Source organism: Eubalaena glacialis, chromosome 1 (assembly GCF_028564815.1).
Source record: "Eubalaena glacialis isolate mEubGla1 chromosome 1, mEubGla1.1.hap2.+ XY, whole genome shotgun sequence".
NCBI lineage: Eukaryota > Metazoa > Chordata > Mammalia > Artiodactyla > Balaenidae > Eubalaena > Eubalaena glacialis.
Window position 1 is genome coordinate 229,707,439 of NC_083716.1, and position 16,859 is coordinate 229,724,297.

At 38.7% G+C, this 16,859-nt stretch overlaps 1 protein-coding gene across 1 annotated transcript in view; it reads right to left on the reverse strand.

The window, feature by feature from the left end:
* Positions 1-4,998: 4,998 nt before the first annotated feature.
* Positions 4,999-16,859, reverse strand: part of SPHKAP (SPHK1 interactor, AKAP domain containing) — a 120,692-nt gene continuing 108,831 nt past the window's right edge. The window contains exons 8-11 of the mRNA XM_061191283.1: positions 16,341-16,427; positions 14,123-14,175; positions 13,851-14,035; positions 4,999-5,142 (exon numbers count right to left, since the gene is read on the reverse strand). Coding sequence (XP_061047266.1) covers positions 4,999-5,142; positions 13,851-14,035; positions 14,123-14,175; positions 16,341-16,427 — 469 coding nt within the window. The remainder of the gene's footprint in view (positions 5,143-13,850; positions 14,036-14,122; positions 14,176-16,340; positions 16,428-16,859) is intronic.

The following is a 16,859-nucleotide window of genomic DNA, read 5'->3' on the forward strand; positions in this document are numbered from 1 at the left end:
CTCTTCCTAAAAGAGGTCTGTTTTCAGGTCTTGCCTTTGACTGGCTCCTAGGAGTTGAGCTCTGAGCCTCGGACTCATGGACGCCCCCCCTGTTCACAAAGACCCTCCAAATTTCCATTCTTTGTCTCATAAATGATTAGCTGAAATATTTGTACCCACTGATCAACTAGAGCAAAACACTTGTTAACCAAACTTTAGTTAAATTTCTCCCCTTTCTCCAGGCTGCTGAAATTTAACCCATCCTCAGCTTGGTCCAGCGTACAGCCTCTCCTTAAAGAGCCCCTTTGGGAATAGGCTGAGCCCAGGATAACATTCTCTGATCTACTGTCGCATCATGCCTGCCACCTGCACTGGTTCACCTTGCTCATCTCACTTTCCACACCTGGTTCTCTCTAGTCCTTTACTCTTCTCTGTGAAAGAAAACCCCTTTTTTGCCAACCCCCGAGACACTCTCAGATCTCACAGCTGGACCTTTCTTATCTTTACAGTAGACAGCAGTCCTCCTTCCTTCCTACTGCAACAGTCCCTTTCCCCTTTTTGTAATAATCCTTTCCAATAAAGTCTCTCCTTATTAATGTCCAGAGTTTGTTTATTTCTTTTTATTTATTATTATTTTTGGCTGCGCCATGCGGCTTCCCCAACCAGGGATCAAACCCGTGCCCTCTGCAGTGGAAGTGCAGAGTCCCAACCACTGAACCACCAGGGAATTCCCAGAGTTTTATTTTTATTTGACATTGTCCTCTGGCTGACTGGAGAATTCTTTACCTAAGCATATCCAAGCCTTCTTATTAGTGAATAAAATAAAGTGCTCAGGAATCTCAATACTTTCTTTCCATAAAATCTAATAATTTTTGAGATTGAATATGTTTTTATTTATGTGGGCTGGTGTTTATAATGAGTGTTTTTGTTTACCAGCATAATTATCCTATAGAAAAAAGAAAATATATTTGTTTTATTGTCTAAGTTTCTGAATATCAGTACACACACATGCTTATAGTCTCATACATAAATTAATCTCAATAAAATAATTTTGATTTTAAGAGATGCATTGTGATTTTTACCAGATATGACTTTGTACTTGGAAAACATCAGATTGTAATTAAAATATTGACACAAGTGTTCAGCTATTTCTATGATATCTTCCCGTTTTCATATAGATATTAGGGAAACAGACTCCAATTTTGCCACTCATTGTTTTAAGCATTGTATGGATCATTTAGGTTCTCTGTATTTTAGTTCTCCCTTTTGGAAAATCACCATAAAAATTGCAATTAATAAAACTGTTGAGAAGAGCAGATGTGTTATTATCCTTATTGTTAATTACCTGAATAATATTCCTTCTTTTCTTTTTTTGTTATACGATATATCCTTGTCGTAATAAATTCTATTGAGTTCAAAGAGCACTGGTCCATTTACTTCTAAGACTGAAAATTTACCTCTAGTTCACTTGCATCTAGGTTGGTTTACCCCAGGTCTGTAGACTCCTTTTTGTCTTGTGACTCGTTCTCCTATTGTTAAGACTTACTGTAAAGGCCACAGCCCATCAGTCTTGGGAGGGTAAGGGGAGAATGCCTGGTTTTCATGTTCCTACTGGGGTTCTCCACACTAGGGGCTACAGAGACCTCGTCCTTTACCCTAACTCCTCCTAGAACCTCAGGCTCTGCCTCTTCAAGGCATTATTTACACTAAAGATCCTCAACCTGTGGTGATTTTGCCCCACAGGAAATGCGCTATTAGGAGACTTTTAAGAGACCCGCGAGGGGGAGTTACTAAACATCCTACAATGCTCAGGACAGATCCCCACAACAAAGAATTATCCAGCCCCACATGCCAGTAGTGCTAAGATTGAGAAATGCTGATTTACGTAAATATTACTGATCCTAACTAATTTAGTCAAAGAATATTTTCTTTCTTTTTTTTTTTTTCATTTGTTAGTTCACTTTACTATTCATTCAACAACTATTTATTGAGTACTATGTGCCAAACACTCTTCCAAATGCTTGGGATACACATTATTTACACAATGGACAAAATTAAATTTCTTCACCCACTGTGCCTAGGTGGCAGCACGCCCCAGTGCAGTGGGGTGAAATACTCTGCTAAGTGGTGTTCCTGCTGTCAGTTTTGCACAAGATAACCCAATGTCCACAGAACAGAGGAAGTGAGCTTTAAAAGTCCAATTTAAAAAATATTAGTCCTTTGCTACCTTCAACTGTAACTTAGCCATCTACAAAGCTCCCAATAATTTGGCCCTTCTTAGCTCTTAGCCTTACTCTTTTTTTATTTAACATCTTTATTGGAGTATAATTGCTTTACAATGGTGTGTTAGTTTCTGCTTTATAACAAAGTGAATCAGCTATACATATACATATATCCCCATATCTCCTCCCTCTTACATCTCCCTCCCACCCTCCATATCCCACCCCTCTAGGTGGACACAAAGCACCGAGCTGATCTCCCTGTGCTATGCGGCTGCTTCCCACTAGCTATCTATTTTACATTTGGTAGTGTATATATGTCCATGCCACTGTCTCACTTCGTCCCAGCTTACCCTTCCCCCTCCCCATGTCCTCAAGTCCATTCTCTGCATCTGTGTCTTTATTCCTGTCCTGCCCCTAGGTTCTTAAGAACCTTTTTTTTTTTTTTTTTAGATTCCATATATATGTGTTAGCATACGGTATTTGTTTTTCTCCTTCTGACTTACTTCACTCTTTCTGACAGACTCTAGGTCCATCCACTTCACTACAAATAACTCAATTTCGTTCCTTTTTATGGCTGAGTAATATTCCATTGTATATATGTGCCACATCTTCTTTATCCATTCATCTGTCAATGGACACTTAGGTTGCTTCCATGTCCTGGCTATTGTAAATAGAGCTGCGATGAAGATTGTGGTACATGACTGTTTTTGAATTATGGTTTTCTCAAGGTATATGCCCAGTAGTGGGATTTCTGGGTCGTACGGTAGTTCTATTTTTACTTTTTAAAGGAACCTCCATATGGTTCTCCATAGTGGCTGTATCAATTTACATTCTCACCAACAGTGCAAGAGGGTTCCCTTTTCTCCACACCCTCTCCAGCATTTATTGTTTGTAGATTTTTTTGATGATGGCCATTCAAAGAATATTTTCTTATTCAAAAATTGAAAGTGGAACTGTAACACTTGTCTAAGGGATAAATCTACCTTCACCCAATTACACTGTGACTATTTTTTTCTATGAGGCGCTTAAGCTCTTGGAGAAAAAATGATCAACCATTTGACAACAAAAATTTATTGATTAGTTTGCAACATTAGGTACAACAAATATAATTTCATCACATGATTACAATTCAGTATTTGTGCTTTGTAGGATAAATAAACATTCATTTGAGCACAACAAAAATCTACACACAATATTCTGGGGTTGTGTAAAAAATAAACATATCCTTTTCCATTTAGTACCATGAAGAACTTTCAGTTTGAGATGGTGGATAAATGTTAAAATTTGACATTTGTTTAATGTGTCAAATTAAACATACAACCTAAATTTGGACTATTTTTAATAATAAATGCCTAAAGAGTCCTGGAAAGGATACCTGGGGTGGGTGGTATGGAGGAAATAGAGCTTCCAATGAAGCTTTCTTGACATTTCAAGAAATGTCAATTTCTTATCAATGTGGATGACACACAAGGCCAGCACTGACGGTGTGAGGTCTTGTTCACATTTAAAATTACTTCACAATCTTAAAAATAGTGTAAGAGCACAGTATCTCAGGAAATCTTTAATAAACACTTTCTTTGATCAAGAAAATAAAAGCCAGTCTAGCTCATTCAGTTGAAGGGAAAGAAGACTTACTGGGGAGAAGTTAGATACCTTTATTTTTCAAAAGAGTAAATCCCTGTTTTTAAAATACTTAAATGTGATAATATTTTCTTTTTCTCAAATTAAATGCTAGTATCCTTAAATCAGGAAGTTTATGATCCTAACTGGTTATGTCAAATCCTGCATCCATCATTATAAATGTCATAAGACTAGCAAGTCTGCCATACGGGTACTTTTATAATGAAACCACAGAGCTCAAGAGTCAATATACGACTTAAGACAATAATCTCTTCATATTTTATGAACCTCTAAGGCTAACTCAATATATTATTTAAGATAACAATCTCTTCATAATTTACAATAAAAATAAAATGAAAGTTTATATTTTATATAATTTAATATACAAGCAGATTTTATCTCAAAAGATGCTCTTTTGTAAGAAAGCTTCTTCCTTTTGGGTAAGAGTTCTGTAATCATTTTACTCATGTAATATATAGAAGGAAACAAAACAATCTTTGATCTTTCTCTCTCTCAGCTGAACACCAATAGTTTTCTGATTAGCTAGGAACCCAGATATTGTTGGGAGATGTGGAATGTTTATCAGTGGGCTGTAGTGGATAAATGAAATCACCTGGTAGAGGACATTGATATACTCTTGTATTTCTGTTAATAACCGCTGATAACAGTCTGAAACTGGAAAGCTTTGATATCAAAGTTTTGGAAATGTCTTGTCCATATCTTGAGTATTTACCTGGGCTGACAGACCCCTTAATCTGCTCAAAAAAGTAAAATAAACATTACAGCAGAGTTTATAAAATGATTTTGACCAGTGACTTTGTTTCCAGTTGATTCACATAATTGGAGACATTACATAACATTTTATATTATTAAAAATATGTAAGTGCAACTTTCCTGGAGTTTGGGCCTAGTTATAAGTTTTTCATTTGGGCCCATTAACATTCTGTTTTTTCCAGCCATTCTAATACAAGCTCCTTTGAACTCACCCACCGGTTGTATTGATTTGTACAGACTGATATTTTGCTTTTCCTCAGATTTATTCTATGTGCAGCAGACTCGAAGAGCAGATTTTTTCATAGCTCTGCTAATGTGATGTGATGTTTTGAGAAAGTTTAGCGCAAACCACTGTGATCTAAGCCGGAATGAAGGAAGGGGGTGCTCTAAAGGCATCGCTGCCTTATCCCAGTTCCAAGAGCCAGTCAAAGAGACTCGGGGTCCCACCCCTCTGCTCCCCATGCATTTTGCAGTACTGAACAACTGCATGAAAGAGATCTCCCACTTTCCAGGACTTCTGATGAACCAGCTGCATGACATCTAGAAACTAAAGTAAAGCACAGGGTTAGGCTCGCATATCACAGAGGGTCCTCAAAGTTATCTCGTCCAACCACTCTTCCAAAGCCAATGGCTCTCCAGGTTATTTTTGAATATCTCTAGTGACAGCAGACTATATTCTAGGACAGTCTATTTTCTTTTTAGACAGTTCAGATTATTAGCGAGTTCTTTCAACTGAACTGAAATGTTCCTCACCGCAGTTGCCATACTTCGATTTTGGGAGACTACATGGAACTCTTCTTTCAACAGTCTACCTTTTAGATGTTTGAAGAGTCTCCTCAGATCTGCTTTTCTCTGGGTTGGACTCTCTCTAACAGGCCTGTATAGCATGGTTCCCAGTCCCTTCTATCTGTGTCACAAATAATTTCTCATTGGATGTATACATTTATGCCAAATAAATTGTGTTCCACTTTTGGGTAGGGTTATTTACTGGTTCCTCATTCCATCTTGAAAATTTCCCTCCCTCTTCATCAAGTTTCGAGAGACACTGGCTTTCCATTGGAACAGGAAAAGGAAAGATTGAGGAAACATCCTAGATTCGTCACCTGGTTAATGGTATCAGCTTCAGTTGACCACAACGTAGAAAGTTTATGACTACCGGTGAATTGTGAGTTGGAGCACTGGAAGGTGGGAAAAGCATGATAGATGGTTCCCTTCGTGAAACTGTGGGATGAAGCCCAGAATGAAGGCTTCTCAAACTCCTTAGTCAGATACGTATAAAGAAAAGTAATGATTATAAGAGCCAAAACCTGCAGGAAGTATTTACTTTCATGCATGTAATCTCATTTAATTCTGTCAACAACTCTGTAAAGCAGGCATTTAAAGATGAAAAATTGTGGGTTTGTGAGATGAAAAGTTGGCAGTAGGATGCATGGTCTTCTAACACTCCAGCCCAAAGCTCTTTCTACTATTGCACCCCATGCATTTTGGTCATGGGAGAATAAGCCATTGATATTTATTTGGAACACTGGGAGAAAGGATAAGCTGGGAATCTGGTATCGTTTAATGAGGAAGAAAAACGTGTTTGTTAAAAAAGATGAGGGCTGTAGTTTAGTTACTATTTCTTCAATGTTTCCTTCTAGAATTTCTTTCCTCTGCTCATTTCGCATTTGTTCAGACTTTCAAGATCAGCCAGAAAATGGAATGCTAATTTTTTTCTGGTCTTTTCCTCCCTCCTCTTCAGTTTGAATTTCCTAATTCATTTCAATTGCTGAGAAGTTGTCTTATAGAGAGCTACTATTAAATTATGTTTCTTCTCCCAGCTGTGATGGTACCAACTACTGCACAGTTACAGAAATCAGTGTTTTATTGTACTCACTCGCCTTGTGTTGGCTTAATCAGAATAAAGCAATTTTCTAGGCTGGAAAATAAAATGCTTAACTTTTAATACATGGAAACATAAACATCATCTAAAAGATGATGTAAAAAGGGAGACCAATGGGAAGCCGACGCCAACAGTATTACAGATAGTAAATCTCCCAGGAAAGGACATCATCTTAGCCACCTCTTTATATCTAGTGCCTGCACCTAATAGGGGCTCAATAAATATTTGCAGAATGACAAAAGGAATGAACAACCAAATGTGAGTCAAATGCATCAAATGCATTCAAAATGATCAAGAAGACTATTTGAAATATGGAGTGACATCCAGGATCATTGAAGATGAACCTTGTCTAAATATTCATTCTTGAGTTTTATATAATGTATTTGCACATATATAGTTAAAAATTAACATGCACATCTTGGGGCTTCTTACTCAATAATTTTCTACTGATAGGATGCTCCAAAAAAATGACTGGGGGGCCATGGATCTAGGCAAAGGCTGGGCAGAGCCTAGTCTGGTGCAGTGGTGGTGGGCAAGGAGGAGAGTCAAAGCTGGTCATGGGGCAGGTGTCTCATCACACTCTGCCTGGGAGTGGGCATGTATATTGTGGGGGTAAGGTGCCTAGGACTTTTCTTCACTGGTCACTGTAACAGCCATGGAAGGTTAGTGCTAATCAGCTCCATCAATCTCAGTGATAGAATTTCAGAGACTATTAGTTGTCTGGTTTCCCTCACAATTCTGCCTAGCTTTCTGTCTGTTAGATCTGAAATTTTAGAGAGCTTAATACTTTAGGTTAAGGCTTTGCTCAAAGCACAAATACCCTCAGAAAGGGGAACATTACAGGTGGCTACTAGTAATTTATGGAGATGAGTAAAAATAATTTTGTGAGCTGTTACTTGTTTCTTGGTGTGTATGAAAGATCCCAGGCATGTTTTCTATTGGACAAAGTGGTAAAAACATAAGGCCTCAGGGAAAGGGGGGAGAAAGGCTAGGATGTCTTTGTATGATTTGGTTAATCGACTTTTCCAGCTCTTACTGGAAGTCTAGAAATTAGGTGCTCCTAGTGGAGAAGACTTGAACATCAAGTTTCTGAGGTCTCACTGAGAGAGGCTCATAATTCATTGACTTCAAGATTTCCCTCCAGGGTCATCAGTGGTCTTAGGCCAGACTCATCCCTTGAAGGTATTTGCTCTTCTTTAACATGTCTTATAAAGAAACAGTCAATATAAAGTACACAGAAACAGAAAATTAGCCTTAGCACTTTTCTTTTTTCTTTCTATACACACTGGTTCACTGGGCCACCATCTTATTCCCAACTTTTATCTCTTAGGTATTGCTCTGAGAAAGAATCAAAATTCTAGAGCCGATGCCAATATTGGCTAAAACTTTTCCAGAAGGCTGTCTGCTTCAGACCTTTCTGGAAGCCCAAGAGTAGCTACTTTCCATCTATTTGGGGCTTGCTGAAGCAGGGTCTCCCACCGTGGTGATGACCATAAGATGTTGTTGACTGGCCAAAGTTGTCAAAGTTCCCCATCACCTAGGCCACTCTGTTAGTAGTTTGTCAAATGGTCACACGTTAGAATCTGTCTCATGATTTCTAAATCCAGGCCAATATCCCAATAAAGCAACTTTAAAAAATGATCTGGCTCCACTAAATATAGCATGCTTTTAGGCCGTGATGACTTCATCTCAGACATCGAGACCTTGGACCATCTGTGGGGCTGATGAGCAGGGAAGGTCTTACACTTTCTTTTCTTCCTTCATTTAAAAAAAATTCTAGACAAAAATGAAGCTTAGATTGTGAAGAAACCAGAAAAGGACATTTCCAGCTCATTACTACAGCCTTGAAAAACTGCATTCTATTTAGCAGCTGGTTCTAGATCTTTCACTGTATCTGTCCATGTTTTTGACTTGGGAATTTCATAATCAGCTTTAGTGTGTCAGAGATCTGAGTTTTTCTTTCCAATGTACTGACATATAAAAATCAAAAATTTTCATTTCCTGCTATTTCACAATCAATAATAATTAGGTTCCCTTCCTATGTATCATAGTTGGCATTTCCTTGAACAAATGTTTCGTCTTAGGTAACTAGAAGAATTTCTATCCTGTGATGGTATATCATTGGTAGACTCGTTTGAAGAAAATTATCACATGGTAGATGCCTTGTATATTCTCAGGTGCATTTACTAAATTAGATTAATTGTTTACCAAATCATATGGTGGAATCTATGGGAGTTGTTGCAAGTTGTATGGGTTTTTGAAAACATTCAACTTAGATTTCTGAAAGCAGATACCTTCTTTAGCTCCAAGGTGAATTCCATTTCATTAAGCACAAGTGAGCTAGTCTTTATATTGCTCCTGCAATTATGGCCTGTAGAGTCGTGATTCTCAGCCTTGGTTGTACCCTAGAACCCCCAGGGACCTCGAGAAAACCCCAAAGCCTGGGTTTCATACCAAGAGGAGAGTCTGATTTAATTGGCTCACGCACTGGGGTCTAGAAAAGCTCCCCAGGTGATTCTAGCACACACTGAATTTGAGAACAATGACAAAATATTCAGTTCAAGGCAGACAATTTCTTACGTTCACAAATGAAGAGACAATGTCTGTTACAGACTGAATGTTTGTGTCCCCCCCTCCCCACTCCCATTCATACATTGAAGCCCTAAGACAAAAATATGATGGCATTAAGAGGTGGGGCCTTTGGGAAATAATTAGATTTAGATAAGGTCATGGGGATGGGGCTCCCATGGTGGGATTTATGCTGTTATAAGGAGAGGAAGAGATGCCAGAACTCTCTCTCTGCTACATGAGGACACAGAGAGGAGGAAGCCCATCACCAGGAAATGCATCTGCTGGCACCTTGATCTCAGACTTCCTAGCCTTCAGAACTGTGAGAAATAAATGTCTGCTGTTCAAGCCACTCTCTATGGTGTTTTGTTAGAGCAGCCTGAGCTGACTAAGACAGTATCTAATTCTTCCTTATTTTTCCTTCTTTTGTCATATATTTTTTTCAAAACTGAGACTTAAAGTGTAGCATTTTGGGGAAAGTTAGGTTAACAGTAAATGCCATCAACATTTTCTCTCTCATTCTCTTCCCACTGCTTTGCATGTGGAAAAGAATAAGAAATTAAAGGCGAGACGACTCCTCTTCTGACTCCCACTTACTTAGGAAGGTAAGTTTCCTCTTTGCACATTCTGTTCTATGCACTGCCTTCAAGAAAAGGAAGTAATTCTCAAAATGAACTTAAAGATGAGAAAGGCACCTGATTTACTGCGAGGCCAGTCATCAGCCCATTCTAGCTCACAGAAGCTCATTGTATTTAAACAGAAGTAAAAGAGCTAGAGAAAATAATGCTTTGGCTTCAAAAAAGCAGAACAATTAGCTAATTGATGTCTATTTTTGAAAACAATTGCTCTCATGATTCCCCCCATCCCTGCTTTGAATTAAGTAGATTAAATTTAATTGATGTCAAGGTCATTGTGGATTAAATTCACAAACTGTTTTAGATTTTCAGGTGTTGGAATTCTCAGCAATCTTTCCTCTGGAATTTAGCATACTTTAAAGCCACCTCAAATTCTGCCACTCCTTCAAGATATTTCTTATGGAAGGGAGTCTCAAATTTTGGTGTTCATTAGCATCACTGTACTTGAGCAAAGTTGTTAAAAATGCATATCTCTGGGCCCCACTCTTAGAAAGTGAGTTCCAAGAAGGGGTCTAGGAATATGAATTGTAAATAAGTGTCCCAGGTGATTCTGTGCATTTGGCTCACGGTCACAGGGTGAGAAGTACTGTTTCAGTGTGCTTCTCATTTTCCTTGTCCAGAATAAGCTCCCATCACTTTCACATTTGGTCTTTACAACCTGAGCCTCTTGGTTTATGTTCTCCCTACTTTGGGTCCTTCCTAGACTGGAATGTGAACTCCAAAAGGGTAGGATATTTTGTCTCTTTTGTTCCCTGTGTCCCCAGAGCCTAGAACAGTGGCTGGCATGTTGTACATATTCGATAAACTTTTCATGAATGTTCTGAATGTACGACATTCAAGTGGACTTGGAATTTTAATGATTAGACAGAACACTAAAAGAGAAAGCTTGAAAAGGTGTCATTTATCGGAGAGGAGTGACAGTACATTGGGCACCCAGAATGTTTGGAATTTGCGTTTTGAATAGAAATAAGGCTGGAGGTAGTTAGAAGCTGACATTAGGTGCCCTTCAACTCCAAGGTCAAGTTCACAGGCAGTGGTGGGAAGGATGAGCTGCTTCGGTATTCATTCATGACATCCTCTGCCATTTTAGCTCATGCTTGAGACCACCATCAAGGGAGGTGTGTTGGCTAAATTAATTTATCAAAAAAATTCACAATTTACACAAATAGGGACTCAGGGTATGTATCTGTGAATGGTGTTTCATACTCTAGTGACAGTGGGGGAATGTCATTGCTGAACTTAACAGAGACATTTCTTTAATCTTCTCCAAGCCGATGAGGAGCTAATGAGACACTGCTGCTCTCAAGTGATACAGCCTCCTCGGTAGGAAGCCACAATCTCTCTTCCACACCACTTGAAAATGGCCACTTAACTTCCTGGCTAATTTAAAAACAATCAGAATGAGGTCTTCAAATGCGTTATCGATAAAAGAAAGGATGTCAAAATTTTGCATAAGGGTTTGCTTTATTTCACCAGTTCTGTCATAGAACTGGGCACAGGCAGTGCCCTTTTATGGAGAAGCCACTATGTGGAGAGAACCCTAACTGACTCGGAAAAAAACTGTTAGAAGATTCAGTCCATAAAATTACATTACTTGGAAATAACCTCCTTGAACTGATGCTAAATAGGAGTGAAATATCACTAATGTTTATCTTGCTAACACTAGTGGAACATTTATGTTCTCTGAAAAATAGTTATGAGCAAAGACAGGCATCCTCTTTGAGAACTGAAAATCAGTGGAGATAAATAAATATCGTGTCAAAACATCATGCACATAATTAAGGTGTTAATGACATATTCCTTGTCCTTTCATCTAAGGGGAATTTATGAGACATATATTCACATAGAGTGTTACATTGTTTCTTCAAAATGGTGGATTGTATAAAAATCTACTCCATTAAGAGACCATCTGAAAATGCACCAGGTAATGCTTTTATTCAGGGAGAGGCTCGAGATAAATTTGGAAACCAAACTGCCTTTCATTTTTCCAGGAAACTGAGAATGCACTCTGGCTGAGAATGTTCTTGTTCTCCTCCCCATGGCAGGGGGTCTTGGGATTGTGTATGGCAGGAGGGAGGGGTCAAAAGTGAAGTGCTCTTTCACTGCATCCTTTGCAATAGGCAGGCTGGATGGTAAGGTGGAAGGAGAATTTATTAAATAGCAAACCACTCATCACCTTGCAAATAAAGGTATGCCAAGCATAGGATCGTATCTAGATTCAGAGAGTGTAGAACTGTAGGCAGTTCTAGGCCTGAAGAGAAATATGAATTACTGGCTGGAGAGAGAGGCTGAAGTGGAAGAAGGCATGGAAAATAAACTAGGTCTCCTTCTCGATTTTTTCAGTAGCCAATCCCATCGGCTGGGGATGCAGACATAGATATGCTGTTCTAATTACCATGTGCCTGAGCAAAAGGGTAGAGGACCTTTAATTTCAAGCTGTTGGATTCTGGCAGTGAGGGTTAAAATGCAGTTACACATTTAAAAAAGTCTAGATTGTAACTCAGAGGCAATCTAACTTGAGAGAGACACACTACTGACAGGTATCTGTGGAGAAAGTGGGGTTCTACCACTAGGCTCAAATATCACTATCTGAGGACTCTCTCATGGACTAGCCTCTGAGTACTGAGTTGCTCATCAGTAAAAAAGGGACAATAATATCCATTCTGCTCTTTTCACAGCGTTGTTGAGAAACAAGTATAATAAGTATGTGGAAGTGACTATAAGACATTAAAAAATGCACAGTGGCAGTGATAGGCAGTATCCTAAAGCAGCTTCCAAGATTTTCTGCCCTAATCCTCAGTACCATGAATAGGATGAGATAGTTATGCCCTTATTATGTTATCTTAAATGGCAAAAGGGATTCTTCAGTTAATTTTGAGTCAATCAAAAGGGAGGCTATCTGGTGAACCTAATCTAATCCAATGAACCCATTAAAAGCAGAGAGTTTTCTCTGGCTAGTGGCAGAAGAGAGACTGACAGCATGAGAGCATGAAGGGACCGCATGACAAGAAATTGGGCAGCTTCTAGAAGCTGAGAGTGGACCTCAGCCAATAGTCAGCAAGGAAATGGGGACTTCAGTCCTACAACCACAAGGAACTCAGTTAAGACAACAACCCTAACAAGCTCGGAAGCTCATTTCTCTCTACAGTTTCCAGATAAGTGCCTAGACAGGCTGACATGTTGATTTCTGCCTTGTAAGTCCCTCAGTAGAGAGCATGGAATTCACCCAAACTTCTGACGACAGAGCTGGGTATTGTTGTTTTAAGTTAGTAAATTTGTGACAGTTTGTTACACAGAAATAGAAAACCAATATAGCAACATTATTATTAATTTGAATTTTTTAAAAAACATATTTTAAATTATGGAAAATTGAGCTTGAAGACATTGGCAGATGGATTCTTGCTTTAATCTTAATAACTGAGATTCTACAACAGTAAGTGGTTGGTCTTAGAGAAAGGGAGTTAGAGAGAGAGTTGCTATTAATTTAGATGTTGACTAGGGATCTATTTCTTAGCTTTATATTTCTAGGTGGAGAATAATAATGAGAAAGCCCATCCAATGCAAATCTGTTCCATAGGGAATTAAAAATGCCTTCTCTTTGACGCCATGCCATAGTTTAATTATCAGGGTGGCCTCACATTGCTGACTATTGGCTGAGGTCCACTCTCAGCTTCTAGAAGCTGCCCAATTTCTTGTCATGCGGTCCCTTCATGCTGTCAGTCTCTCTTACTTCTGCCACTAGCCAGAGAAAACTCTCTGCTTTTAATGGGTTCATTGGATTAGATTAGGTTCACCAGATAGCCTCCCTTTTGACTGACTTAAAATTAACTGAAGAATCCCTTTTGCCTTTCCTTCTCTACTTTTTATTTAAATGAATGTTATGAAGAGGTTGGTTCCAGAGTGAGGAAACACACACAAAAAGAAGACTCTTAGAAAAATATCCCGTCTCCTCAATTTACTTTCTCATCATCACCAACTAGCTAAGACAAACTAACGGTCAAAGAATTATCATGATTATATTTATGCAGGTGGAAGGTTTCAAAGTTCTAATCACAATTTTAAGGTGAAAAGTCAAGGAAAAAAATTTAAATAGGTTAACTGGGCATTTACTGAGTTTTAAGCAGGGATAAAACACAAAGCCTTATGATATACAAACAGGGAACACGGTACCTTTTCGATTCTGTTTTCTTGAGATTTCTTAAAGTAGATAGTGGGGATCCCGAGTTCAGAGGCAGCTATCCACTGCAGAGTGGCTTGAAGCTCAGTGTCAGGACATTCTGGCTCCAGGTCAAAGTTGATCACCAGCAGGCTCCCCTGGCGGCTGGCCGTTCCCACTGGCATTCCAGAGGCATGTTCTGAATACAGACACAACTGCCTTACTACACTTTCCATACGAAGATCACAGGCAAATTGTGTCTCAAAATTATGGGAACGTGGCTTACCCTCTGTGTTTTCTGACTGTCCTTTAAGAATCTCGTTTTCTTCTACTAATTCACTTTGGGAGAAAACAACAATATATGGTTGGTAATGTTTAGGAAGAGCAAGCTGTAAATGTTAGATGAGGTGATGGGTCTTACTGATCTAAAAGCTTCTGAAGTTTCATATATTTATTGTTTTTGTGGAATAAACTAAACAAATACTAGGGAAATACCAAAGTGGCTATTACGTAGGACTACTGGGTCTGCAATAAATAACACCACCCCTAAAATAAAGGCTAGATAAACTGCATGGTTTTAGTTGGGATAATTGGTGTGGGAGACTCTGAGAGATGCAAATTTTTCTTCTTCTCAACCTCCCTTCCATAAACCTTCACAGGTTTGAACAGTCAAGGAAGGATTGTGTAGGTAACTAGATCAGATTTGAGGACTTATCCTTCTTCTGTATTTGCTTGTCATTTACAGGACCATATATTTCCATCTTGAGACAATGATATTTTTCTATACTATGATAGCAACATAAACTTGCATTTTCATTTAGGAAAATATTTTTCTACCTATACTTCGTTCTTTGACCTGAAATAAGGGAAAAGACAATCACAAACTTTAGAACTTAAGAAGGGTGACAAAATACCTCAATTAGTTGAAAATTTTCTTTTTCTTTCTTTTTACTGGGAAGATGTAGTAGGCTGGGGGCGGTTTAGAACTAGATACTCATAATGGAAGTGAGGATTTCATTAAATACAGTCATGTTCAACATCTGAAGCGCTTTCACATAGTGAGTACTTATTAGGGAGACTTGTAAATAGTGGGAGGACTCAGTTAATGTTTTTAAAATAAGAGTATGTGACCCAACAGCTGAAAGGAAGTGACCATCTTGGGAAGCCCATGGTTGTTCTGTATTTTTGTCTTGTCTAGAAATTAAATTGCAGGTGCTCTTAAAAATGTGTCTCTATGCGAGAGGATTCTCCCTTATATTCTCTGTTATTGCTGAGATCTGGCTAATTCCATTGTATTCCTGATGTCGAGAGAAAGTGTAATTGTTCTTTCATGAACACCTAATTATTTGTAGAAGAATGGCCAATTTCCCAAGGGTCTAGATTTTCTGCTAGATCTCTAGTCAAGTGACATAAGTGAAATGACATATGGTACATACAATTTCTACTACTGTGGAGCTGCAGGATGCTGATATGGGTAGAGGTGGTCTTGGTTTTCTCTATCTGTAGTCTGTGGGGTCCTAGGCTCATACTGGGGAGAAAGATGGACAAAATACCTAAACAAATGTTTCCTGTAGGAGAAAAATAAATTTACCCCAAAGTGTTTTTGTTTGTTTTGCCTCCTTTAAAAAACAAAACAAACCCAAGATAATGTTTATGTTCATCTCTACCTGTGAATGATGGCTGTGTGGAACAATAAAGAATGCACTGCAACCTTTAATCACTGAGAAATATTCCCGCAGGCAGGATACCTCATTAAATAGTGAAATAAAAATGATTTAGCTATAGATAATAATTGAAAAAATAGATCAGGGAGCAACTTTAGTCCTATACTTCATTTTCATTTTTCTGAAATTTCAGAAATCTCCAAATAATAAGTCATAATGGTCAAAAATAGGTTTCAATTCATTTAATTTTCCAGGACAATCACAAACTCTAGATATAGTCCTGACCTCATGTTGCCCTCCCTTTATGCACCATATTTTATGACACACATATTGTACTTTTTTCCCTTGGTCTTTTAGAAGGTCCTCATATTGTGGGGAGCAGATATAAAAATGACACATTCCACCATGGTGCCATTTGGTATTAGACTCATTAGTGGCAATAATCCCAGGTGTTTACAAGTAAAGGAAAAGCCATTCACACTATATTCTATTGAACAATAGTCTTTGCTGGTTGGCATAGTACAATTTAAATGGATTTTTGTTTCTCTGTGTCCAACTAGGTAAAATGACATATATGTCTGATTATATGGATAAGCTTTATCCAAAACGATTATATTATAGGGGGCAGATTTGAAATCCAGAAAGCAGGTGGTGGGAAGGGTGAGACTACTGCAGGCCTGAGTTCTTACTCCAGTGACATGAAACCATACATGTCTGGGAACCTCAGCAGGACAGACATGATGAAACCAGTGGTCGGGAACAACCTGAATGATCAAAATGGATTGCCAGATGGAATCGGAGTAGTGGTCTCACAATCACTGCATCTCAGTGGCTACTTACTTAATCATGGGAGAAGATGGCATGCTTTCCTGATAAATGTCCAGGTCCATAATGCCAAGACTGCTAGTGGCACTACTGTTGCCATTGCTGACAAAGCAAAAGTTTACATATTAATGCCAGTCTCCACCACCTGGCCACACTGCTGACACTGATGTTCCACCATTCTAAGAGGTTCTTCCTTTGGTCCCCAGAAGAATACTGCTTAGTGTCTAGGACTCCTAAACTGATGTTTATTTCTGACCAAATCAGGGGAAAACACAACAAAAGACATTTTTGGCTTAAGCCAATCATCATCATCATCATCGTCGTCATCAATGTTTCGTAATTTCTGCAGTGGTCATACCTGGTGGATCACACCTAGTGGGTGACAATCGGCATGACTCCTTTCTTCCCCATCCTAGTGACAGTAAGGGTGTTTATCCATCAGCAAGAGACTCCTTGGGTATACCTCCAGAGACTAAGATACTTCTGAGAATGCTGGCTGAGGGGGAAGATACGGGAATGCTTATCTGCCTGCTT